General features: G+C 39.2%; 1 protein-coding gene across 1 annotated transcript in view; it reads left to right on the top strand.

Annotated features, from left to right (window-relative positions):
• LOC103230639 (lymphotactin) overlaps positions 1–5,905 on the top strand; it is a 196,687-nt gene extending 190,782 nt beyond the window's left edge. Inside the window, exons 3-5 of the mRNA XM_073011436.1 lie at positions 1,401–1,550; positions 4,638–4,752; positions 5,612–5,905. Coding sequence (XP_072867537.1) covers positions 1,401–1,550; positions 4,638–4,752; positions 5,612–5,780 — 434 coding nt within the window. The 3' untranslated portion in view covers positions 5,781–5,905. The remainder of the gene's footprint in view (positions 1–1,400; positions 1,551–4,637; positions 4,753–5,611) is intronic.
• The last annotated feature ends 19,059 nt before the right edge of the window (positions 5,906–24,964 follow it).

Raw genomic sequence — 24,964 nt, 5'->3', positions numbered from 1 at the left:
GAGCACATTGCTCTATGCTGAGGACTAATAGGAGGAGAAGCAGTTTGAAAAGAAGATGTGTCCAGTGTTCAAGGAGTGATTGTGTAGTAAGGTAGAGATCATTAAAGAGCCAATTTGAAGTTTAGAATGAAGTCTGGGTGAAAAATCAAACGTGATTAGTGGAAAGTCTCTTAAAGGTTAACCTATAATTTTTATGAAAGCATAGGAATTTATTTTCATATTCCTAATAGCAAACGCAAAACCTTTAACTACACATATATTTAATAAATACATTTTATAGGTATCTATGTAAAATAAAGAGCAACCACCATACGACAAACTCAGTGGCAGAAAAGTTCCAGTGCAATAAGTATGTTTAAATTCTACTGGGAGCACTGCAAATTAAAATTATATCTGGGGAGATTATATGGCAATATATAAGAGCTATAAAGATGATCATATCATTTTACCCAGTAATCCTACCTCTGGTTATTAAAGGGAAGTAATTCAGTATATATTAATGAAACTGATCTTATAGTTCTGATCTTTATAATAAGTTACAAGAAAATGGTTTAATATGTACGTGTGTATATTTACTTGAAGTTGAAATATGAAGGCTAAAAAACCGGGAAGATATTTAAATTGGTGTTAAAACAGCATTTAAAATGACTACAATTATGAGAACACATGTATGCCAATACAGATTCACTGGAAAAATACTAAAAATGGAAACTGTCAGATGGTAAGATTATAGATCATTTTATTTCCTTTTTATTTGAAATAAGTTGGTACAGCACAACTTTTCAAAAGCTTCTATAAATGTGTATGCCAAGTTGTAATAAAGCAAACATATGCATATAGACATGCTTAAACAGTTATTCTTTCTTAGGTACCTGGGGAGATTGGGATGAAGAAAGGGGGGCAACTTGAATGAAGGTGGAGGAGAAAAATGACAGAAAAGAAAGCAAAGGATTGCAAAGCTCAGTGTGGCAGCAGCCTCTCTTCCCCTCCTGAGAGAGTCAAAGGGTGGCACCAGGGACTCATGATCCATGGCTGTGGAAGCCTCATGTCACACTGGATGTCACATGAGGTGGGATGGAACACAGTGACCACTCTACCTCATTTCCTTTACAGTTTCCGTGCTGGGCCATGGCAGTGAACAGCCTTCAGGCATGTCTACAGTGGAAGATCTGAATTCAGGCTGGTGACAGGAGACAACACAACCACATTTTCTTCTATGCATACATTTGGTTTCATTGACACATTAACCACAGACAAAGGGTTAAAGGCCACAAGGCGTTAGGTTACTATGAACAGGGAAAAGGGACTTTTTTTTTTTTTTTAAAGAAAATTAAAAGCATCAGTATTGCAAAGACTTTCCGTGATCCCACACCCACCTCAAAAGCCCCCTCTCACCACAGGAAGTGCGCTGACCATTGGAGGCATAAAAGAGGTCCTCAAAGAGCCTGATCCTCACTCTCTCCCTGCCCAGCTCAGCAGGACCTCAGCCATGAGACTTCTCATCTTGGCCCTTCTTGGCATCTGCTGTCTCACTGCATACATTGTGGAAGGTAAGTCGAGAAGCTGTCTGTGAGATAAAGAACAGGGAGGCAAGGCAGAGGGGCACACATTTTGGGTTTGACTCAGGTTTTGACTGAAGTAAACTGCTTTCCTCAGGCGAGCCTTAAACTTCCCATGTGCAAAAAAGGAATGATGATTTTGACTGTAGGGGGCTTCGTAAACTCCCAGAACAGGGAGAATTTGGTTAGTATCTGGGCTCCTACTTTTCCTAATTGGGTAATTTTGGGTACATTTCTTAACCACTCAGGGCCTATGCTTATTTATGTATAAACTGAATAGGATAACAGACATGATCACCTGAGATTAAGATTAAATATTATGGTTTATTTATTTAATAACATCAGATTTCCTTGCAAACAGTAATTTTTTTATTAATGTTAGCTATAGATTAGAGGTGATGATTATAAATGCATTTGTAGCTTTTTCCCATTTAATATATTGTTTGATAAATTATCAAAATCTTTGAGAGTTCAGTTACAATGTAGGGATGCATCAGAGGATATATGCTCTGGAGCAAATCAATGTTTTCAATACAAAACCAAGCCCCAAATGACTGGAAGTTCAGACCTTCATGTCCAGAAAATCAATATTACCTTCAAGTATGTGGGGGACTCTGTTAGTAATGCCATGAATATTACTATTTATGAGAAATTTTCTCTATTTGTAAGAGACCATACAATAATAACTACTAACAAATAGGTCAGCAACTTACACACAGTTCAATAAACCTGCAAGACACATCCAGGTAAGATTCAGCTATACTCAGCCCTTACCTGAGCATTCAGTAGATATTTCTTGAAGGGTTACTTTTTCCTATGACTGGAGTGAATTCGTCTACTTATTTGTGTTCTAATTGGTAGACTTATTACTTAGACTATGATATCATAACTTAATAATGGGTCCCGAAGGGGTTCCATGAATAAAGGTTGCTGTCTGGAAGTCCTTGAAATTGTGTACAAAACAAAAAAAAATTGATGAAACAAAAAAGTTTGATTACTACAGTAGGCCACATGTTGCTACGTGGCTGGCATTTTGCTGAGACAATGGGCATACCATCTGAGGGAGATTCAGATCTGGAGTAGGGGAAAGGAGGTCTGTTAGAGGCTGAGAAGAACTGTAGACCCTGGTCTCAAATTCCCAAGTTTTCTAGTTGAAGGAGCTCTATAAGTCCCACTGGTACTTAGCGTCTTACTTACAAAAATGAGGCAAACAGTCTCTGCTTTAATTCAACTCTGCAACCTGAGTGAAGGTGATATTTTAAAGAATAACACAGACACACAAACATTGCTGAGAATAAGGAAAAGGCTTTGTGGTTTCAAGTCTAACAGGATTCCCTGAGTCTTGGGAGTCCATTTCAGATACTTCACAGAGAGAAATCTTGTTTCTTAAATATGAGAGAAACAGAGAAAAAGCCCAGATTTTTCCTCTTTCATTGGTTGCAGAAACAATTCAGCATTAAAAACATATTGGCAAAGGTAGAGGGTAGGAATGTGCAGACTGGCACTGAGAGAGGAGGAGAGGAGAAGGAATGATGAATAAAAGCACACTGTGAACACTCTTTGTTTAGTTCCATGCTTTAAAAAATGCCTTCTGATATTAGCAACACTACAGACCAATCTTGGTCATTATCAGTGGTTACTTTAGACGCTTTTTAGCTGCCTATTTCTCTGGGTAGCAAAGACCAGTGTCTACAGTTAAGGAGAAAATCAGCACTTAGAAACTTTGATTAGATTTTACCCAACCCTTAACAGTATTAATTCTCCCAAGTTATTTTTCCTTTTGCAATGTTAGATGTTCTCTAAACTCAATAGTTTAATTCCCTTGGGCCATTACTATTGGGGATGAATATTTTAGGGCTGACTTCCATTTACATATATCTTACCTTTTACTATTTATTAATTTTTTTGAAGGAGAGTGTTTATTATTTTTATGTACAGAAAACTCAACAGTGTACATTTAACCCAGTTTAGTGGCAAGTTCCTCAGCCTTTGCTATTTCCAGCTTGGCAATGTGAGCCACAGATTTTGGACTCAGGACATTGCAGATCTCATCATATCCATGATTGTAATTGGTCCTGATAGCTTCCACCAGCTTAGCCAAAGCTCCTTTGTTTTCCTGGTTGAGTGAAGGCAACAGTGTGCTTCCTGTGCACTGGATGTCCCAGTCTTGCCTTTCTTCTCCTTGATAATGCAGTAAGGGACCACTTTTAGGACACAGGACAAGCAGAAAGATAACCAGCTTGATGGGGTCCACACCAGGTGCAATCACTACCAGCGAGCCTTCTTGTTTTCCAGCAAAGTGGTGATGGTGTTAACCCCTGCTCTAAGAACAGGTGATTTCCTAGTGGGGACACCCCCTTTGCCAGCAGCTTTCTTCTCAGCCTGGGCCAAGAGTCTCTGCTTCTTCTCTTGCTTTGTCTCTGGTCAGTACTTGTGGATCAGCTTAAGTGGCTAAGTAGCTGTTTGGGGGTCTAAGGACTGGGTGAACTGGTTAATGGCAGAAGGTACTTTCAGCAGCTTGTGGAGGATAGCCTTCCCCCACTGAATGTTACCTTGCCTAGAGTACTCTTCACACATAACTCTGTAATCTCACTTATAGTACTGTAACATGTTGCACTATTTGAAATGATCTTTTCTGTTTACCTGTCTGTTGCCTGGCTCCCTCATTAGAAGAAATGCTCTATGAAAACAGGGATAAAACATCTGTCTTAATAAAACATGTGGGACACAACAGGCACTGTTGTATAAATAAATGAATGAGTGTCACTGGGACATTTACTAGCCATCCCAAATGTCTAAGTGAAAATATACACAGAGATGGGAAAACATCTTGTTTTTGTCTCAGCATGAAATTCCCAAAACAATTCTATTGATTGAGGTTTTAAATTAGTCAAATATTTACTAAGAATCTGTGATGGGCAAGAGATTCAGGATGCCTGTCAGTCATCTCTTCCCCCAAAAAGCAAATGGCCTTATATTCTCACAACATTCTTAGAGTAATTTAACAGATTATTGTTCCTATGATTTTGATAATAGCTTAATTTTTCATTGTCTGTTTTTTTTTTTTTTCCTCACCAGGTGTAGGGAGTGAAGTCTCAGATAAGAGTACCTGTGTGAGCTTCACTATCCAGCAACTGCCAGTTAACAGAATCAAGACCTACACCATCAAGGAAGGCTCCTTGAAAGCAGTAATGTGAGTTTGTCTTCACAGAAGCTGGGTTGGGTGGATATCTAGAGGTATAGAAGTAGAGTATACAGAAATGCTGCCTTCCTCGGAAAAGTAGGTTAACATGGAGGAACAGCTCAGCTTAACTGACAACCTCTTTATTTTTCCTTGTCAATCATGTCTTTATGCAGCCCAACTGAATGGCGATTATTGCAAAAATTGGGCTGCCAAATAAAGAATAGAAGTCCTCCTCTATTTAGCTTAGTGGAAGAGTCTGTTGAATACTGTGCACAGCTCTGAGGTTTGGGTTTAGAGATGGCTGGCCCGTGTCAGGGTTTCCCTGCAAGCCTCACTGGAGTTGGGGGTTCTTAGGGTTGAGTTAGGCAGAGTCCCTTGATATTTCAACAAAATGAGTCAATGCACAAACTACATGGTCCCCTTCTTCTACCAGAATCTCATTTTTAGAAGTAATAACTCTTCCCAACACTTAATTGCAAGCTTTACTCTAAAAAATGAAAATGTAAAAATCAGCTTTTATTAAAAATATAAGATGAGTATTTTTAAATTTGAAAAGGAAGAGGATATGTAATAATGGAACTAGATGGCCTCAAATGTCTTTTTGTTACAACATTCGGTGACATGGATGAGAAAAGGAACCTCTGAATTGTGGTGAACAAAGGGGCTGGATACTACTTGCAGATATTTCTCCTTTATGTTAAAATAAATGGCAGAAGAAGTGTGCCCATTTGTGACCTCATGGCTCTGAAAGACTATTTCTTGCAGTAATTTCTGCACAAGATCTCTTCAAGTCTGCTCTGATCTTAACTCTTCACCCCAAGACTTTGAGAATGTGGCTAAATTCATCTGTGTTTTCCTTGCATTACAGTTTTATTACCAAACGTGGCCTAAAAGTCTGTGCTGATCCACAAGCCAGGTGGGTGAAAGACGTGGTCAAGAGCATGGACAGGAAATCCAACACCAGAAATAACATGATCCAGACCAAGCCAACAGGAACCCAGCAATCGACCAATACAGCTGTGACTCTGACTGGGTAGTAGCCTCTGGCACCCTGTCCCTCTCCAGCCAGCCAGCTCATTTCACTTCACACACTCATGGACTGAGTTTATACTCACCTTTTATGAAAGTATTGCATGAATAAAATTATTCCTTTGTATTTTTACTTTTAAATGTCTTCTGTATTCACTTATATGTTCTAATTAATAAATTATTTATTATTAAGAATAGTTCCCTAGTCTATTCATTGTGTGTAGGGAAAGGTAGTATATCATTTGTGTTTGATTTCTGTCCTACTTGTACCTCTCTTTGATGGTAACCGTAATGGAAGAGATTCTGGCTAGTGTTTGTCAGAGGTGAAAGCTATATTGATCACTCCTGGAGTCCAGCTTGTGGTTCTTTACACATGAGTCACAAGTTACAGCTGTGAAAATGGCAACAATTCGAGATTATTGTAACTTGTCTCTATAATAGAATTCTACTTATAGAATATGGGAGAAAATAATCCAGTCTTTACTGGGTTACCATTCTGAGGGTTCACTACTCAAAAATTTGCTTCACTCAATTTTTTTTCACCTCTTTGTGTTTTATTTTGGTTTTCTATTAAAGGAATAAAATGATACAACTTGTCCCTTTTTTTCTCCCATTAGCAAAAATTAGAATTTTGGTGTAAGGAAACTTTTTTCAAGTAAAAATAAACACCTTTTGAATTGGACAATAACCTCCCTACCTTATTAGGATTTCTGTACTTGCCATTACTGTAGTTATCATATATGTTATACTTTACTGTGAATAAGTTTTTAATGCTCCAAATGCTGACCCATGCAGCATTTTTTCATGTGATCACAATTTGCAGTAAACTTTTAATTAAATGTTCATCTGGTCACTCAACACCCCAGATTCATGCTGTCTTGTATGCTAATTAAATTGCTGATTTGTTTCATGCTTAGGGTTTTACTATCCAAGTAGGTGATGTTGCATACATTCTGTTCTGTCAGACTCTAAATAGGAAGACCTGACCTTTTCTTGATAGTTTTAAGTGAAAAGTATTGGCTGTTGTTTAGTCCTATGGGGACATTTAGCAATATCAAGAATTTCCAGAGGGTAGACAAAGGCAAGTTGCTCAAATTTTCTTACTTGTAGTCATACAACTAGTGAATCAGAGTGGAAACTACTAAAAAGTTGTCTCCTAGCAAATGATGTGGTCACCTATCCATGTTCGTTGCTGTTTGTCTAAAATAAACTTCAGACATGGTCTTAGAGAAAGCAATCCCTTAATAAGAACAGATAACCTGCTTTATGAGGGCTGAAAAATAACAAAGTCACAAAAGATGAATGGAATGGTTTGTCTCCCAAATGTCTCTCAGTCCCTAAGGATTTATTTGGGATAATAATAATAGGATGTCTGGAAGGATATGGGCAGTGCTTGACTTTTCATTTTATAAGACTGTTCTTTTTTTAAAAATAGTAAATAGTTGTTAAAACATATAACCATAGCTATTTTCTTGATTACAAATATTAGCTCACTTAATCACACAACAGACCTCGATTAAAGACAAAACAACTGAGGCATAAAAAGGTTAGTTAACTTTCTGAAGGTCCTTTGGTCTGTGAGGGGTAGAGTTTAGATCTGAACTCTTGGAAGCTTCCGGGTGTTGACAACTGTGTCATGCTGTCTTCTTCACTTCAGAAGACAATTCCCTTAGGACGAAACCATATGTAAAGAGATGATTCAGGGGTTATCCTTATTTAACCTACAGATTCCATTCATTCATTCATTCATTCATTCATTCATTCATTCATTCAATAAATGTTTACTGTGGGTTTATTATATGCCGGAAACTAAAGACACAGCAGAGTGAACAGGACAAAGTCCCTGCTTTCTCAGACCTCACATTCTGGGAAAATCTTTCTTGTTTCCCTTCCCCAGGAACTCACTCCACCAATACATTGTTATTGCATGCCTAATGCATTCCAGATGCTTAATTGGGCACCGGAATGCAATGGGGAAACCTTCAGGTGTTTACCCTCTGGGAGTTTACATTGGGGAGACACACAAGTAAGCAAACAATTTCAATGCAGTGTAATATGTGGGATGATGGAGAAAGCAGAGGGTGTGAGTTTTGAACACACAGGAGCAAACCTATCCAGATCTTAGCACGAACGGAGGGTAGGGATGAGCTTCCCTTTGAAAATAGCCTCTATCTTGAGACCAGAAGGATGATTTGGAGTTATGCTGAAGGTTTCAGTGCATTCTAGGCAAAGAAAACAAGCAGCACAGGCAAAGGCCTGCAGGTAAGAGAAATCCTGATGAATTAAGGAAATGTGAGTAGTTTAATATGACCAAGGGACTGTGCGGGGGTTAGGAAGTGGGTACAAAAGGTGATATCAGGTAGGCAGAGCAGATATTATGAAGGGCCTTGTCTGCCAGACCAAAGAGCATGTACTTCATTTTAAAGGCTGTGGGAAATGACATGAGCTACCAGGTGGAAGATGGAATGTAGAGAACAAGATAGGAGTCAGGAAGCCAATTGAGAGGGGTCTCTGGAACTTGTGACTTCTGAACTTGGCCTGGCATGGTGCAACACCTTTTACCTTTACTTCATGAGCCTTTACTGCTTAGCCAGGGAGCACATTAGTTGTGCATGACTGTGTGACTCACAATGCAGCTCAGCTGTGCATGCCAAACACCTTGGGCCAGTGACTCCTTTCACCAATTTCCTTGGCTGTAGAGAGCCAGGACTTGGAAAGGAGAAAATAGCATTCTTGGATATCACTTTGTTACTTTCCTTATTCATTGGCTAAGCTAAGGTTGGATCTGTGAGAACACAATTGGAGCCAACCACCCAGAGGAAGAACAAGGCTGGGTTGTATCAGTGGAGTTTCAGAGATCCACAGACCAAACCTTTTCTAATGTATTCAATGTCCTGAATATCTGTTGACCACCTGCAGAGCACATGGGCACAGGATCTAGCCTGCTGTCCTGAAACTTGTGACAGTCATCAAAGCCATTCCCATTTGGATGTTCCAAATGGCCCAGCTCATGGCGTGACTTCTCTTGGAGATCTTCCTGATGTCACCAGCCTAGATGAGCCCCATCACCCCCATGTGCCTGCTCAGCCCATGGGCTCATCTCTATTACTGCTTATATCACCCTGAAATACCATTTTATTTGACTTTATTTTCTGTCTTACTTAGAAGTAGGTTAAGGACTATGAATTTGATGTCTGTGTACTTGTGCCTGGGACATCATAGCCTTCCAATACATTTTTGTGATCCATACTATCTTATACATATCTCTTCTCTAACAGTTATCATAAAAAGCTATAGGAATACAGTCTTCTGTGTATTTAAGTCCACTCTGGGGAAGTTAGGAAAAGCTTTGCCAAAGAAGTGTCTTTGAACCTGAGAATAGGGCTTGCCAGGAAAAGGCAAGGGTAGGCACTCCTGCCAGAAGGGCCAAATGAATGAAAGCACAGAGGCACGGAAATTGAGGTATGTGTGGGGAAGCTGCTTGTTTCCAAGATGGGTGAGTTACAGAGCTCAGGTTTATAGAGGTTTATAGAGGAAAGGTAGTTTGAAGCCAGACTGAGAAGTCCTGAGTTCCATGACAAAGGACAGGATCTAGACAGAGGGACCCAGGTTGCAGCATGCTCAGATGAGGGACAGAGAATAATAATTTGGAGGAAAATGGTTGAGGGCAGTGGGAGCCATTAGGTAATCACTGCCTTGGTGCAGGTTGGAGGAGATGCTGGCCTGAGTCAGGTTGTGGCAGTGGAAATAGAGGTGAGGATCCCAAGATAGTGCCCTGGTTACCTGGACCCCCTGGTTACCCACTGGTCAATGGGCATGAACCAACTAGAGGCCTGGAACCAGCTCTGAGGGTTCTAACATGGGTGACTGGTTCAGAAACAGCACAACTACTTGGCAAGACTAAAGTGTAACTTCTGGTGAGGCTACTAATAAATCCTGAAGGAAATAACAAGCACAAGGGAGAGGGAGGTGAGGAGAAGAAAAAACCTGGAAAAGTGAAAACCTGGTTATCAGCCTTAATAGTCACGTTATTCCGACAAAAGCCCAAACTATATTTTCATTCCCTTCTTACAGACAATTCTTCTACAAGACCGAGGTAAAAATAAGCCTGAATTTCTGTGAAACTCTTTATGGCCCTTGGGGAATAGAAAAGGTACACATAAATGGAATACAGTATCCGCCGGGTGAGTCACCAGAGCTATTTTAAAAGAGATGTGTCACATGGCAGTGGGAGGCAGAGAGCAGCAGAGATGAATCTGTAATGAGAGAAAAAGAGAAATGAGGTGAAAGAGGTTTAGAGTGGAGATCAGGGGCACCCAAGCATGACTGAAAGGTGGAGTTTGATGAGGGAGGGTGAGGAAGAAGCCAAAGGGACATTTTTTTTTTTCTATTTAGGGGAAGAAGTAGTGAAAATTTGGACAGACTGCTGAGGGTGGAAGAAGGCTAGAGGAATAACCTGGAGATATTATTCTGGAGGCTAGGAAGGAAATTTAGAGGAATCTCAGCTAAGAGAAAGTTCCTCCTCATCAAAATAAATTTCAAACAAATACAAGAGATGTATGTTGACTTTCTGTCACACTGTGCTGCCTAGGGTAATTGTTAAAAGACTGAATTTGTAATCCGCTTCTTTCCAAAACTTGTGATTTCTTTCATCAAGGTGGAATTGCTGAACGAGATATTTGGAAAGAAGTTTCACTGTCTAGAATAAGGAAACAAAAGACCACATGGCCAGACAGAGGTTATCTTAATTGGAGTCACCAGGTGTTGTGTGAAGGAAGAGTCACTTCCCTTCCTCTGAAGACTGGATGGAAGGTTGAAGGTTGGGTGGATGGGGAGGTAGATGAGAGAGTAGGGTACTGGAGAACTAAACCCATCATAGGCAGGGGATGAAAGAGGGAGGGGCGTCATCTAATCTCTCTCTCTCTTTCTCTCTCTGGGAAAGAAACTTATGTGGTTGCTAGGAGCCTTAGCTCTGCCTAGATTGTGCACTGGCTCCACCACATACCATGCGGGTGACTGTGGGGAAATTCCTTAATTTCTCAGTGCCTCAGGTTGCCTCATTTATATAATTTGAATAGTAATAATACTGTGAGGGTTACAGCACTTAAAATAGCCTGGCATATAGTACAGGCTCAGTAAATATCAACTTTTGTTAATCTTAGTCAATGGAGTAGGATGCGGTAAAATGGAGGGTGGATGGAAAAGGGAATAGATATATCAAGCATCTTCAAGAGTTTCTGGTAGCTGACAATTTACTGGTTGAGATCTCTCTTCATCATTTAGGCAAAGCTTTTTAAAAATATTTTCTATAATTGCATATAACACATAAATGATAGAGTGGTCTTGTAATATTTATTCCATGAGAGCCTCCATTTAAAAAAAAGACTCTATGGTCAAATGTGTTTAGTAAATGTTCAAAACATCCCACTCCTCTTTGACATAGCATGTCAAAATCTTTAAGAAGTACTGTGAAATATATACCCATTAAATCTCACCTATCTCAGTGTTTCCTAAAGTTAATCTGAGCACAGAACCCCTTTCCATGTACTATTTATTAATATCCTGGGATCATCTTTTGAATGCACATTTTTAAAGCATTGTTAGAGACCAAAAATGTGCTTAGATCCATTATACTGAAAGAGTAATGCTACAATTCATCAAGAGCATCAACACAATCAAAGAAAGAAATTTCCTTAGGTCCCCTCACTTCTGATGTCTCTGTAAGCTGCTAGAGACTGGAGTCCCAGTTTTGGAAATGTCTGTTGTTCTGGAGTTTGCATGTGTGCTTGTGTGTGTGAATACGGGGTGCTCACAGACTCTTTGGTCCCTGTAGATTGTTAATTAACCAGTGCCGCCTAAAGTATCTGCCTACCAGCACTCACTGAGTACTGTATTAGTCCATTCTCATGCTGCTAATAAAGACATACCCGAGAATGGGTAATTTATAAAGGAAAGAGGTTTAATTGACTCACAGTTCAGCATGGCTGGGGAGGCCTCAGGACATTTACAATCATGGCAGAAGGGGAAGCAAACATGTCCTTCTTCACATGGCTGCAGCAAGGAGAAGTGCTGAGCAAAAGGGGGAAAAGCCCTTTATAAAATCATCAGATCTTGTGAGAACTCACTCACTATCACAAGAACAGCACTAGAGTAACCTCCCCCATGATTACGTTACCTCCCACTGGGTCTCTCCTCTGACATGTGGGGATTATGGGAACTACAGTTCAAGATGAGATTTGGGTGAGGACACAGCCAAACCATATCAAGTACCTACTCTGAATAAGATGCCATACTAAGTATTCTTGGGACCAAACCAGAATACTTGATGGATCCTAACTTTCCTCTTCCAGTGGCTTTGCTTAGGCTCTTCTTTGCACCTGGAAGCAACACTCTGCCTCCTCTTTCGTCCTTCTGCCATCATCAGCATCCATTTCAGATGCTACCTTCTCCAAGAAACCTTCCTTGTCCTTTGAACCAGATCTAATTTTGTGGCTTTTCTAAACCTTGAGCCCTTTCTTCTGGCATTCATTTTATTCTTCCCTGAATTGTAGATATTTGTAAACTTATCATACCTCAAAAAAAAAAAAAAAAAAAAAAAGATCAGGAGTTCTTGGCAGCAGGAACTATGTCTTATTAATATATATATTTCCTGTAGCGTCTACAAGAGTGCTTTCCCATGGTCTGTGCTCAACACACAGTTGCTGAATTAGAACTAGTGAAAGGAACATAAGACCCAGTCCCTGCAACTTATGTATTACATTGTAGTTGTGGAGATAATAGCTATGCATGAGGACATGATGACAGTGAAATTCAGAGGTCACTGGTAACTGCCTAGTAAATGGAATGGACTGAGGATGACGGTACATTTCTTTCATAATATCAGCTCTAATTGATTGGTAGTGGCTGTGGACTTTCTGTGTTGAGTGAGACCTTGACGTTACTTCCTGGCTCGGCAGGGAGTGCTGTGATCAGCTATTGATGTCCGCATTGTGCTGTAAGCTGGCTCATGCAGGCCTTCCCTTAGATCGTTCAGTGACTCTGGTATGGTCCATAGCATATGGGGCTCAGAGAAGGGGAAGTGGCCTGTGGGCTGACTGGGTTGGTCAGTGAAGGTTTGTGTCATGGATAAAGAGATTTTGACTGGGTCATGGAGGGTGAATAGAATTTAAAAGCCAAAGCAAATGGGAGAGGTAATGCAGGCAAAAAAGTGTGAAGGTGGAAAAGACCTAGGTATTTTTGTTAATTATTTGATCAATTAGCCATTTCTATTAGACTGTAAGCTCCGTGAAAGCAAGGCTCACTTTTGCTCTATTCATGACTGTATGCTGACACCGGGCATAAGACAAACACTCAGCAAATATGCACCAAATGAGCAGCGAGTATGACCAGGAGAGTTAAGATGACAACCAGGTCCAAACAAGAATGGAGGAGTGGCAAAAGATGAATGAAAAGGTGACTTAGGAAAGGGTGCTTGAGGCTGAGGAATTAACTTTCTCTTGTAGGCATTTTGAAGAGTTAAATTTTTTTAGGAGAAAACTTGAGTTCCATTGAGGTGTAAGTAGTATTTGAGTAATTTGTCTCATAGCTGAATTAATCTAGTTCATTTGGAATCATTTTCTGTGGTTGGCCTCATCACAGAATCACATACCTGTGCCCACACCAGTAGGAGATGCAAATCACAACGAATCATGGACATCCAGACAAATTGCTGGAGCTGCTCAGCTGAGGTTGAGCATCCTGGGTGCCTCAGGGGATCCATGTTACAGACAAGCAGGCTTTTTGCCGGTGAGCTGCAGGCCCAAGACACATAGTCATGAGTGGAGGAACCCAGAGCAAATGGTCTTCCTTATCCTTAATGACACCACCAGGGCAGCTTACACTTTGGGAAGAAGGTTCATTTTGTACCTCACGGCACCTTTAGGAAAGAGCTGTACTGTCAGGCCTTGAAACACGTCCACATTAAATGAGTTGAGAGGGAAAAGTGGTTATTTATAAATCCACACCATTAACTTTAACCTGGGCTGAATGAATACAGGCCCTAGTGTATATTTTTTATTAGCAACAGAATAGGCAAACTGATTATTAGTGTAGTGTAAAGATTGTTTTCATCATTTTTGTAATTATTTTTCTCCCTTGACTGGAATTCCCTGACTTATTCATTCATTACGTCATTCAGATGTTGTGGCATGTTTGTAAGAAGTTGTCTTGGGTCTTGAGGAATGAGAATTATTTGAATATTTCAGTTGACAACAGCAGAGGAATCTAATGATTAGATGGGCTACGCCTCGTTGAGATCAACAGTCCTTTGATATGTGTCAAAGGAACTGTGCTTTGTGTGCTTGAATTAGAACTTATATTTCCATAATTGAATGTGAATATACTAAAAAGTTTACATTCCATCTACTAGATTTGTAACATTTAGTAAAAAAGACATTGGAGAGGAACATTAAATTCACAAGTGAGTTGCTTACTGCAGTTGAGATTTTGTTTCTTGGTCTGGGTGCTGCTTATATAGGCCTGTTCAGTTCATGAAAATTCATCTATTTGTTAACTTATAATATGTGTACTTTTTTGATTTGTGTGTTATATGTCAATAAAAAGTTGAAAAGAATTCATTGCTTAGTTTCCTCTCTTAATCATGATGGATCATGTTTAAGACTGGAATTCATTAAGAACACAGGAGAGTTAAATTTGACAAAATTGAGAGAGCTGAATTTTAAAGGTAGAAGATTTAGGTTGGCTAGAAATGGAGGAAGATGGCCAATTTCTAGCCACATTCATTTTGAAAAATTAATTTTGTGGAGTGGATATAATATTAATCATGATCACCTGTGTGATTCCAAGAATAAAAAGCATTATGGCTGATGATGAAAGATTAAGTGCTTGAAAGTTCTTTTTCCTTCTAACCAATGAAGTGTTCCTCCATCTATCTTGTCAAATGCTAAGAAGCAATGTCAACAAACATAGAAATGTTGCATGAGTACATGTGCATAAGGTGCAGGTTTGTTACATATGTATACTTGTGCCATGTTGGTGTGCTGCACCCATCAACTCGTCATTTACATCAGGTATAACTCCCAATGCAATCCCTCCCCCCTCCCCCCTCCCCATGATAGGCCCCGGTGTGTGATGTTCCCCTTCCCGAGTCCAAGTGATCTCATTGTTCAGTTTCCACCTATGAGTGAGAACATGTGGTGTTTGGTTTTCTGTTCTTGCGATAGTCTGCTGAGAATGATGGTTTCCAGCTGCATCCATGTCCCTACAAAGGACACAAACTCATCCTTTTTGATGGCTGCATAGTATTCCATGGTGTATATGTGCCACATTTTCTTAATCCAGTCTGTCACTGATGGACATTTGGGTTGATTCCAAGTCTTTGCTATTGTGAATAGTGCCGTTAAAATGATTATTTTTAAAGTAAATCTAAGAGAAAAACATTAAAAATAGAATAAATTAATTGTGATATTTTGGAAATTCAGTGATTTAAAGTGAGGCAATTTATTAAAATGAAAATATCATTAGTTAAGGAAGTGGGTCTTACAGTAGCCTCCTAATTATGTTGTTTATACACTTTTTACTCTGATATTATTAATTTGGTATATTTATACTTATAGAATTATCACTACTATTATTATGTACACAATTAACATTTATTGAAAACCTACTCCATAACAAATACTATACTAAATACTGTGATCACAGTGGTTAGTAAAAAGTCATCAAAATTAAAAAAAAAAAAACAAAGAAAGGAAGGTTACTTGAAAGTGAAAAGATCCCAGTACACTCTGCTGGCACATTATTTGGATGGCCTGAAAGAACATCAAGTGCTCCTGTTCACAAATGTCCTTTTAAAAACATTTTTACTTGTATTAATCCAGTAAAACTTCACAGCCAAAGGCAGGCAGGATGAGGTAGGAAGGGCAGGAATGGTTGCAAAGTTTACAGACCACAGAGCCATGGTAAAAACTCAGCCAGAGTTCTTTCTTTTGTGTGTTTCAAATGTTCTGTATTGAGTTTTCTAATTTTTATAATTTGAAAAGATATAACCAAAACACACCTACAAACACTTATTGAGTGTCCATTCTATGTAAAACAGATCCCTGGCTGCACCGAACAGTGGAGACAATGGATAAACCTTTTCTAATTGATTTGTGATATCTTCTTCCAGCCAAATTCTTAGCTTTCTCTGAAATTCGATGGGGTAGGTTTTACTAAACACAGGCAAAACTACAGTGACTCTTGCACTGTGTTTTCCCTCAAGACACCAGTAAACATTCTGTGTTTGAAGCTCCGATGACTTGAATATAGTCACAGAAGTCAAAACGTCATGATAAGGAGACAAATCACCCTCGGTTAGCACAGCCAAATCCAGAGCCAGTGAAGAAACTGGGGGTTATCCACAAGGATAAGGTCGAGGTGAATGATTTCTAACTTCAGCTCCTATCAAATAAATGTGATTCAGTGTGTTATGTGCAAATGTAGTGTTTCTCTTATCCTCTTGTTGAAGAAGGATGCATGAGTGATGTCCAGGCTTGGACTCTGTGCCCTGCTACCATTGCCGACAGCCTTCACAGCAGACTCTGACTAAAGACACTTCATGACAGTGTCTTGCAGGAGCAACCGCAGAGATTCTGTATAAATTTTCTGCAAATAACTTAAAGCTACTTGGTAAAGACAGCTGCAGATTAAGAAAAGAAAGGCTTTTCTCTCCTTGGTGACGGCCTTGGATTGGTATACAACAGCAAACCTGAAATGTGGAATCAGCTTTGCCTCTATTGGCTATGATCACGTCATGATGCATTTGTTTTTTAAGCATCATATTAGGTTTGTGCTGAGCTCCTGCCTGGGGTTGGCTGTAGGATACTTACTCTTGCTTCCAATAGAAACCATAGCGATGACTTTACTGATGGATGCCTCAGCTCCATCCTCTCGTTCCTTACCTCCTGGAACTCAGGAGAAGAGACTAGGGAGGATATATCTGCTTGTCTTTCTGAGTAATTGGTATGATTCTTGGAGCAGCATTATCTTTTGTACAGCACCATCTCTGTATATTCAGAACTTGGGAAAAGGATAGGCATATCATAGGAGTTAGTAACAGTTTTCCCAGTGTGTTTTAGAGGGTGGATTATGCTGTCAGTTACTCTGAGAACCACCTTTCCTTGTTCCTTTCATTCTCTCTGGCACTGATACGCTTAGAAAGTCCTGGGGTAACAACTGTGTTCATAAGTACCTGTGTATCTTGGGAAGACTTCTAAAATATAAAAGAAGATATAGAAGAAAGGAAACTGTAAAAACAGAGTCTTCTGACATTGAGATAAGAATTAGTGTAAGTAAATATTTTACTCTTTTCTTGATTACATTTTGTGGGTACAGCTTTTGAGCAAAGACACAATTTAAAAAGGTGTAGCTATCCACTGATTACACAAATGAACCACACGGATTGCTATGAAGAGGGGTAACAGATCATGCTCTGGAGGAAGAAAGAGATTGTGATGAATTGGTATCACCCATCGTAAATATTCCTACCCTTCTAGTCTTAATGTTACATTGGATTTACGTAAGTGCTTGGAATTTTTAATTTTTCTGAAATGTGTTTATTTCAGGTTATAGGAAATGTATTTATTTCAGGTTATAGATTTATTTCAAGGTTGGCTTCTTTACAGGATGGAACAAGTGTAGGGAAGCCAGCATTGCAACTGCACCTCTTATTTTAGTACTACATAGATCTTGCCGATGTAAAAAAAAAAAAAATCAAGGGATTCAAAATCATTAAGACCATTTTCTAGGATTTCAGAGGAAGAGAATAAATAAAACTTTGTTCAATGGGATTTGGTTTAACTGCTTTTCTTGGCATGCTCTCTGGGTGTAGTCAGTGTAGGATTTGGTGTAGTGTGTGGCTCCATGGCAATGTAGTCGGACATCATGGCCTTAAATTCCAGCTTGGATAATCATTGGCAGAGTTACCTTTAATAAACTGCTAAATCTCCCTGATCATCATTGTCCTTCTCTGTAAATAAGATGGCCTAACTCCCATGGTGCTTGTAGGAATCAAATGAGATAAAGCGATGAGCAAATAGACGAGAGGCCAGACCCTCTCTTCATGGAACTTCTTTGTAGATGGGGTGGTTCATGGGGAACTACACACAAGTACACAACACACACACTCACACACACATCAATCAAAGTGTTGCCAGGAGGTGATGAATACTACAAAGAAAAACAAAGCAAAGTAATAGGATAGGGATGATGTGGGGGTAAAGGGAGGAAGTAGCAGTGTTCTACTTTAAATAGAATATGGTCAGGGATGTCTTCTCTGATAATGTGCAGGAAACCTGAAGGAAGTGAGAGAGTGGCTGTGAAGATATCTCAGGGAAGAATAAGCAGGGAGGAGTATGCAAAGGTCCTGAGGCAAGAGTATGATTGATGTGCTGAAGAGCAGCAAGAAGACCCGTGTGGCTAAGACTGGTGACAGAGAGGAGAGTCAGATAAGGGGACTCAGCAAGGTCATGGAGCATTGCAGGATTTTGTTGGCCATGGGAGGACTTTGGGTTTATCTGGAGGATCCACTGGATCTGTTTGAGCAAGGCTATGATGCAATTTGTTTTTCTGCTAGCCGCATAAAGAGTGAACTCTAAGGAGTCAAGGGTAAAAACAGAGATTCCAGTTAGACTATTAAAGTAATCCAGGCAAGAGACAATAGTGGCTGGGATGGTTAGCAGAAGAGATGGTGTAAAAATGATCTTATTTGGGACTTTTTGGGTCCGTATTTTAAACAACATTGTTGCGATATAATTTTTATACCATAAAATTTATCCACATTATACGTACAACTAACGTTTACAGCACAGTTACAGAGCTGTGTGATTGTCACCACAAACCAGTTTCAGAACATTTCCATCACTCTCAAAAGGTCCCTCATTCCCATTTGCATTTAATTCTTTCTCCCGCTCCCAGTCCCAGGCAGCTACTAATCTCCTTTCTGTCCCCATAGATTTGCTTTTCTTTGACATTTCACATAAATGGAATTATATATGTAGTCTTCTGAGTCTTGCCTGTTTTCACTTAGAATCCTATTTTTGAAACCCATCTATGTTGTACCACGTGGCACTATTTTTTTGTTTCTGAATAGTATTCCATTACACGAATATACCACATTTTGTTCATCTATTTACCAGTAAATGGGCATTTGGAAAGTCCTACTTTATGGCTAATATGAATAATGCTGCTGTGAATATTCATGTACAAGTCTTTATGAGGACATGTGTTTTCATTCTTCTTGGGTAGATATCTAGCAGTGAAATTGCTGGGTCTTACTGTAAGTCTGTGTTCAACTTGTTAAGAAAGTGAAAAACTGTTTTCCAAAGTGACCGTATCATTTCACTTGACCATTAAACAATGTGTAAAGTTTTAGATTTCTCTACCTCCTTACCAAAACCAGTGAACAAGAGCCTGTAGAAAGGATAATGGGTGGTTGATCCATTGCAAATGTAGAAAAAGTAGAGGAAGAGCTTCACGTGGGGTTGGAAGGTTTGGTGGTTGGAGCATGAGGGGCTTGCTTTTGATGGATCTTACTGTTTCCAGGGTCCTCAGTTGAGAGTGAGAAGGAGGAAAGAAATGCATTGTTAGCTTGGAAAGAAAGAAGAAAGCAAGAAATTGACATCTAGAAGAGTGGCAGAGCTACAGAACTAGGGAAATGTGGCTAGACTGAAGGAGGGAGAGGAGCAAGGGCATTTTTGGTGTATGCAAGGGAGTTAGTAATGCTAAGCTGTGAAAGCAGGTGAGCGAGGATGTTAGGGAGTGGTAGTCAGTGCAAAGGTGGTAAAGTCAAAATATTTGGGGACTTAGTGGTGTTGAAGAAATGTTGGGATTAAGATACAAGAAGGAAGGAGATACAAAGATAGGGCGTGCTGGCCAGGAACCAAGGTAATGCATGAGATGCCATGCATTGGTGATGACAATGTATGGTCATGAGAGATTCCAGATAGACTATTAACATAATCCATGCAAGAGTCGATAATGGCTGGGATGGTTAGCAGAAGAGATGGTGGAAACATGATCATATTTGGAACTGAAATAGGGTGGAAAGAAGAGATCAGACCAATATTTAAAAACAAATAGTCTGCATGGATAGTGAAATCAGCAAGAATTATAGTAGAAGTAACGATGGAGAGATGAGAACCACATGCTAAAATATTCAAATAATGAAGGCCAGGATGTTTGGATTCTGGAGAGGGCTGCAACAGGAAAGGAATCTGGTTTCTGGTAGTATTACCTCAAGATCTTATCTTCAAAGTCTCTGTGTGGGGAAGGTCAGGGTAAAGGAGAAATAGCGGTTTGGAAATAGCAATAAAATGCAAGGAGGATGCTTAATCTGTTTTCAGACTCTCTGTATATGAAGTATGGGAAGCAAAATCTCTGCCAGGTGCCCGGTAACAAAGCATTTGAACCTCCATAGTCAGCAGTAGAGGTTCTCAAGGTCTGGATCTCTTACTTTTTAAATTAATTATTTGGCTTAACTAAAATCTGTTATGACTTGGCATTTGCATTGCTTTAAAATCTATGTTTAAGCATATTAATGTTTTGGTTTGTTTTAAATGGCACTAAATATGTCTCAGGACACAAAACACACAGAAACATTCTTACACATATACACACACCCACACACTCACATGCATAGATCTTCAAGAATATTTACCAAGCAACTAAAAAAATGTCATTTTTTCCTCAGAGTTACACATTTTTGGGGTGAGATGGTTGGTTCAAGTTAGTTCTCCTTCTGTGGCTGTGAACTTATATTTTCTCTATGTAAAGCTATTAGCTATAAAGTTATAATTATCAGAGGAATAAAAACTGGTACATGAATTCTCCATTTCCTTTTTTAAAAAATATTATACTTTAAGTTCTGGGATACATGTGCAGAATGTGTGTGTTTGTCACATGGGTATACATCTGCCATGGTGGTTTTGCTGCACCCATCAACCTGTCGTCTACATTAGGTATTTCTCCTAATGCTATCCCTACCCTAGGTCCCCACTCCCCAACAGGCCCCTGTGTGTGATGTTCCCTTCCCTGTGTCCATGCAGTCTCATTATTCAACTCCCAGTTATGAGTGACCACAAGCAGCGTTTGTTTTTCTGTTCCTGTGTTAGTTTGCTGAGAATGATTGTTTCCAGTTTCATCCATGTCCCTGCAAAAGACATGAACTCATCCTTTTTTATGGCTGCATAGTATTCCATGGTTTATATGTGCCACATTTTCTTTATCCAGTCTATCACTGATGGACATTTGGGTTGGTTTCAAGTCTTTGCTATTGTGAATAGTGCCACAATAAACATATGTGTGCATGTGTCTTTATAGTAGAATGATTTATAATCCTTTGGGTATATACCCAGTAATGGGATTGCTGGGTCAAATGGTATTTCTAGTTCTAGATCCTTGAGGAAATGCCACACTGTCTTCCACAATGGTTGAACTAATTTACAGTCCCACCAACAGTGTAAAAGCATTCTTATTTCTCCCCATCCTCTCCAGCACCTGTTTCCTGATTTTTTAATTATTGCCATTCTAACTGGTGTGAGGTGGTATCTCATTGTGGTTTTGATTTGCATTTGTCTGATGGCCAGTGATGATGAGCATTTTTTCATGTGGCTGTTGGCTGTATGAATGTCTTCTTTTGAGAAGTGTCTGTTCATATCCTTTGCCCACTTTTTGATGGAGTTGTTTGGTTTTTTCTTGTAAATTTGATTGAGTTCTTTGTAGGTTCTGGATATTAGCCCTTTGTCAGATGAGTAGATTGCAAAAATTTTCTCCCATTCTGTAGGTTGCCTGTTCACTCTGATGGTAGTTTCTTTTGCTGTGCAGAAGCTCTTTAGTTTAATTAGATCCCATTTATCAATTTTGGCTTTTGTTGCTATTGCTTTTGGTGTTTTAGACATGAAGTCTTTGCCTATGCCTATGTCCTGAATGGTATTACCTAGGTTTTCTTCTAGGGTTTTTATGGTTTTAGGTCTAACATTTAAGTCTCTAATCCATCTTGAATTAATTTTCATATAAGGAGTAAGGAAAGGATCCAGTTTCAGTTTTCTACTTATGGCTAGCCAATTTTCCCAGCACCATTTATTAAATAGGGAATCCTTTCCTCATTTCTTGTTTTTGTCAGGCTTGTCAAAGATGAGATGGCTATAGATGTGTGGTATTATTTCTGAGACCTCTGTTCTGCTCCATTGGTCTATCGCTCTGTTTTGGTACCAGTACCATGCTGTTTTGGTTACTGCAGCCTTGTAGTATAGTTTGAAGTCAGGTAGCATGATGACTCCAGCTTTGTTCTTTTGGCTTAGGATTGTCTTGGCAATGCGGGGTCTTTTTGGTTCCATATGAATTTTAAAGTAATTTTTTTCCAATTCTGTGAAGAAAGTCATTGGTAGCTTAATGGGGATGGCATTGAATCTATAAATTACCTTGGGCAGTATGGCCATTTTCACGATATTGATTCTTCCTATTCATGAGCAAGGTATGTTCTTCCATTTGTTTGTGTCCTCTTTTATTTCACTGAGCAGTGGTTTGTAGTTCTCCTTGAAGAGGTCCTTTACAGCCCTTGTAAGTTGGATTCGTAGGTATTTTACTCTGTTTGAAGCTATTGTGAATGGGAGTTCATTCATGATTTGGCTCTCTGTTTGTCTGTTACTGGTGTATAAGAATGCTTGTGATTTTTGCATATTGATTTTGTATCCTGAGACTTTGCTGAAGTTGCTTATCAGCTTAAGGAGTTTTTGGGCTGAGACAATGGGGTTTTCTAAATATACAATCATGTCATCTGCAAAGAGGGACAATTTGACTTCTTCTTTTCCTAACTGAATACCTTTATTTCTTTCTCTTGCCTGATTGCCCTAGCCAGAACTTCCGACACTATGTTGAATAGGAGTGGTGAGAGAGGGCATCTCTGTCTTGTGCCAGTTTTCAAAGGGGATGCTTTCAGTTTTTGCCCATTCAGTATGATATTGGCTGTGGGTTTGTCATAAATAGCTCTTATTATTTTGAGACACGTTCCATCAATACCGAATTTATTGAGAGTTTTTAGCATGAAGGGATGTTGAATTTTGTCAAAGGCCTTTTCTGCATCTATTGAGATAATCATGTGGTTTTTGTCTTTGGTTCTTTTTATATGCTGGATTACGTTTATTGATTTGCATATGTTGAACCAGCCTTGCATCCCAGGGATGAAGCCCACTTGGTCATGGTGGATAAGCTTTTTGATGTGCTGCTGGATTCGGTTTGCCAGTATTTTATTGAGGAATTTTGCATCGATGTTCATCAGGGATATTGGTCTAAAATTCTCTTTTTTTGTTGTATCTCTGCCAGGCTTTGGTATCAGGATGATGTTGGCCTCTTAAAATAAGTTAGGGAAGATTCCCTCTTTTTCTATTGATTGGAATAGTTTCAGAAGGAATAGAACCAACTCCTCCTTGCACCTCTGGTAGAATCCGGCTGTGAATCCGTCTGGTCCTGGACTTTTTTTGGTTGGCAAGCTATTAATTATTGCCTCAATTTCAGAGCCTGCTATTGGTCTATTCAGGGATTCAACTTCTTCCTGGTTTGGTCTTGGGAGAGTGTAAATGTCCACAAAATTATCCATTTCTTCTAGATTTTCTAGTTTATTCGCTTAGAGGTGTTTATAGTATTCTCTGATGGTAGTTTGCATTTCTGTGGGGTCGGTGGTGATATACCCTTTATCATTTGTTATTGTGTTTATTTGATTCTTCTCTCTTTTCTTTTTTATTAGTCTTGCTAGCAGTCTATCGATTTTGTTGATCTTTTCAAAAACCAGCTCCTGGATTCATTGATTTTTTGGAGGGTTTTTTGTGTCTCTATCTCCTTCAGTTCTGCTCTGATCTTAGTTATTTCTTGCCTTCTGCTAGCTTTTGAATGTGTTTGCTCTTGCTTCTCTAGTTATTTTAATTGTGATGTTAGGGTGTCAATTTTAGATCTTTCCTGCTTTCTCTTGTGGGCATTTAATGTTATAAATTTCCCTCCACACACTGCTTTAAATGTATCCCAGAGATTCTGGTATGTTGTATCTTTGTTCTTACTGGTTTCAAAGAACAATTTTATTTCTACCTTCATTTCGTTATGTACCCAGTAGTCATTCAGGAGCAGGTTGTTCAGTTTCCATGTAGTTGAGCGGTTTTGATTGAGTTTCTCAGTCCTGAGTTCTAGTTTGATTGCACTGTCATCTGAGAGGCAGTTTGTTATAATTTCTGTTCTTTTACATTTGCTGAGGAGTGCTTTATTTCCAACTATGTGGTCAATTTTGGAATAAGTGTGATGTGGTGCTGAGAAGAATGTATATTCTGTTGCTTTGGGGTGGAGAGTTCTGTAGATGTCTATTAGGACCACTTGGTGCAGAGTTGAGTTCAATTTCTGGATATCCTTGTTAACTTTCTGTCTCGTTGATCTGTCTAATGTTGACGGTGGGGTGTTAAAATCTCCCATTATTATTGTATGGGAGTCTAAGTCTCTTTGTAAGTCTCTAAGGACATGCTTTATGAATCTGGGTGCTCCTGTATTGGGTGCATATATATTTAGGATAGTTAGCTCTTTCTGATGAATTGATCCCTTTACCATTATGTAATGGCCTTCTTTGTCTCTTTTGATCTTTGATGGTTTAAAGTCTGCTTTATCAGAGACTAGGATTGCAACCCCTGCTTTTTTTTTTCTGTTTTCCATTTGCTTGTTAGATCTTCCTCCATCCCTTTATTTTAAGCCTATGTGTGTCTCTGCATATGAGATGGGGTCTCCTGAATACAGCACACTGATGGGTCTTGACTCTTTATCCAATTTGCCAATCTGTGTCTTTTAATTGGACCAGTTAGTCCATTTACACTTAAGATTAATATTGTTATGTGTGAACTTGATCCTGTCATTATGATATTAACTGGTTATTTTGCTCATTAGTTGATGCAGTTTCTTCCTAGCATCGATGGACTTTACATTTTGGCATGTTTTTGCAATGGCTGGTACCGGTTGTTCCTTTCCATGTTTAGTGCTTCCTTCAGGATCTCTTGTAGGGCAGGCCTGGTGGTGACAAAATCTCTAAGCATTTGCTTGTCTGTAAAGGATTTTATTTCTCCTTCACTTATGAAACTTAGTTTGACTGGATATGAAATTCTGGGTTTAAAATTCTTTTCTTTAGGAA

Source organism: Chlorocebus sabaeus, chromosome 25 (genome assembly GCF_047675955.1).
Source record: "Chlorocebus sabaeus isolate Y175 chromosome 25, mChlSab1.0.hap1, whole genome shotgun sequence".
In the NCBI taxonomy this organism is placed as follows: Eukaryota; Metazoa; Chordata; class Mammalia; order Primates; family Cercopithecidae; genus Chlorocebus; species Chlorocebus sabaeus.
Note: the sequence above shows the minus strand (reverse complement) of the source record. Positions and strands in the feature narration are given on the sequence as shown.